This window comes from Aplysia californica, unplaced genomic scaffold (genome assembly GCF_000002075.1).
Source record: "Aplysia californica isolate F4 #8 unplaced genomic scaffold, AplCal3.0 scaffold00284, whole genome shotgun sequence".
Lineage (NCBI taxonomy): Eukaryota > Metazoa > Mollusca > Gastropoda > Aplysiida > Aplysiidae > Aplysia > Aplysia californica.
This window is the reverse complement of record NW_004797554.1, coordinates 869,415-871,987: the sequence shown is the minus strand read 5'-3', so window position 1 is coordinate 871,987 and position 2,573 is coordinate 869,415. Positions and strand designations below refer to the sequence as shown.

The 2,573-nt window shown below is 39.3% G+C and overlaps 1 protein-coding gene across 1 annotated transcript in view; it reads right to left on the bottom strand.

Moving 5' to 3' along the window:
- LOC101853394 (protein DEK) overlaps window positions 1-861 on the bottom strand; it is a gene marked incomplete at its 3' end in the record, with an annotated part of 15,695 nt that extends 14,834 nt beyond the window's left edge. Inside the window, 1 exon segment of the mRNA XM_013084314.2 lies at window positions 754-861. Within this exon segment, the coding sequence (XP_012939768.1) occupies window positions 754-795 (42 nt within the window).
- Between the last annotated feature and the right edge of the window lie 1,712 nt (window positions 862-2,573).

The following is a 2,573-nucleotide window of genomic DNA, read 5'->3' as shown; positions in this document are numbered from 1 at the left end:
GATATTATAAAGCTTTAAAGTCGACGTGCCTGTTTTCGTCCTAATTAGTAATTTTGACCGAACCGATAATTTTACTCTAGAATTAGATCTAATCTAGATCTAGATCTAGATCTAGATCTAGAAGAAGGCCACAAACGCACACAAACTCAAGCAGACTGACACGCTCACACTTGACCTGCGTGAATGGGGATCCGACTCGGGACCCGAATGACACGTAAGAGGATGCGCGCTGCGCGTGCGCTGAGCCAGGAGCTACACTGATTCGGGACCAGAACGTAGGCGAGGTACCGAAATAGGCTTACCGGTCTACATAAACCCGGCTCCCGCAGGATGAGGGTTAAAAAAAAAAAACCCAGGCCGCCAGGCCCAGATCTCCAATCAACAATCTAAAAATAACAGAATAACTGATCTAGAATCTTGATTCTAGACAGATCTATGCATCACCATGGAAAGATTAGAAAGACCTTTGCAAAAAGTGCGCCCTATTCAATACTATTGCCTTGAGTTAACTTGAGCATTAGATCTACTTTAGCAACCCAAAAACGAAACCAACGCCACCTTCGCTTTTCCCGGCAGTTTTCCCACAATATCGGTAACTGGTGTCTCTCAACTAACGCTAGGAAGCCATCTCCCAAAGCAACACCAAAAGTTTAGTATTAATGACCATTTCACTACTAATGTTGACTTTGATCAGTCAGATGATCTGCCCTTCATAAATAAAACAGCACTATCTAGATCTAGGGGAAAATTGACCTTTGCTTCAGTGGGTTTCGCGTTGTTTTCGTCGTCAGCCATCTTCGTTCTAAATTTGTTGGAAAATTCAATGGAAAATGGCGCATGAGTTGAATTTGACCAATGGGAGATCAAAGCAAAATAAAAACATGGTAGAGAGTATAAAACTACGAAGCGCATAAATAGATGACATCGTCAGTCAACGTTTAAAAAAAGTATCTAAAAATTTTAAGATATAAAAAATATTAATGTCAATGCCGTTTAAAACTGATTGAGGTCAGTTTGCTTAGCAAGCTCACACAATTGGTTTGACACTGAGAGTATTGCGCACAAATTTACTTTCCTCCAAATAGCCTTGGTCTATAGATCTATAAAAAGTATTCTCGGAACTTATTCGATACACAAAACAATATCCCCCCCCCCCCCCCCACGTGCTCCCGCCTTGCTCACTCTAGTCTCACTGCTTGCTCCGTGAACCTATCCTCTTTACTCCATCTCATGCTCCCGCCACGACCCTCTCTCTCTCTCTCTCTGACTTCGAACTCACACACATACACACACATGGTTTCGCGCACGCACGCAAACACACACACACGCGCACGCGCACACACACACACACACACACACACACACACACACACACACACACACACACACACACACACACACACAATGTGAATTTTTTTTAATCGCCTCATATTCTAATGAATTCTAAGAAGGGGATCGAAGCTTAGTATGGGGCTTTACGGCGCTCGCAACTGCATAAGGTTATATTAGTGCGCGATTTATTTTTTTTAATTGGGGGGGGGGGGGGGTCGAACGTTATAACGTTGCAATGTAGATCAATTCATCACTACATGAATTATAATTTACGTTACATTAGAGATCAATATAATATTATGAAGACCTTCACGTGGATTTTGTGTAAAATCTCATATTTCAGACACAATTTACACAATTTTTACTTTATCATAGATCGAAAGGCGTGATGAATCAAAGAAGATTTTATAATTTTGGGGGGTCTCGTGAATCTCTGATCATACAACTCCGCGTATTATTTCACTACTTTGTGCAATTAATAAATAGATAAGAAAAGATAAGATAAGATAGTACTTTATTATCCCAGAGGGAAATTTTCCGTGGCTGTACAGGACCGTAAAAACACATGCAGGTATACATTTAAAAAATTTAAATCATATATGTTACTCTCATTAAAATTCAATATGCAAGGAGAAGTAAAGCTAACAAAATGTACATATCAAATGCATCATTCAACCACATGCAGGAATATAAATAGCGGTTGCATTTAAAATTCCTGCTAGGGTGCACTGGGTCTGGATTTTACTCGATCTCGATTCACAATTTTTTATCATCTTCTACAAAACGTTGAACGTGGAAATGGTCAGAATCACGGCAGTCTATAGGCCTACGCAATGGTCAGAACAGAACCCTCGGCAGTATAACGTATAAGTAATAATATAATAGGCCTATATATATATATATATATAGGGCCTAACTACTTGCCGTGTTTGGTATTTGCAATAATTTGCATCCAAATAGTAGGCCTATTAGAGTATATTTCTAACTAAATAACGCTAATTATATGGCGCGATTTGATTACTTCCCCAAAATGCATGCATGAACGAGCTGCGTTAGCAAGAGGATGTGAGGTGTTTCAACGTTCCTCAAGACCTCGTAGGGTTTCTATTCAGATTTTTTTTAAATATCATACAATCCAACAATTCTTACTTAACACTTAAGATCACATTTCTTTGAAAGATTATCGTATAAAGGAAAAACATATAGTATAGTGGGACGTTTACGTTTGTTAAATAATGGGG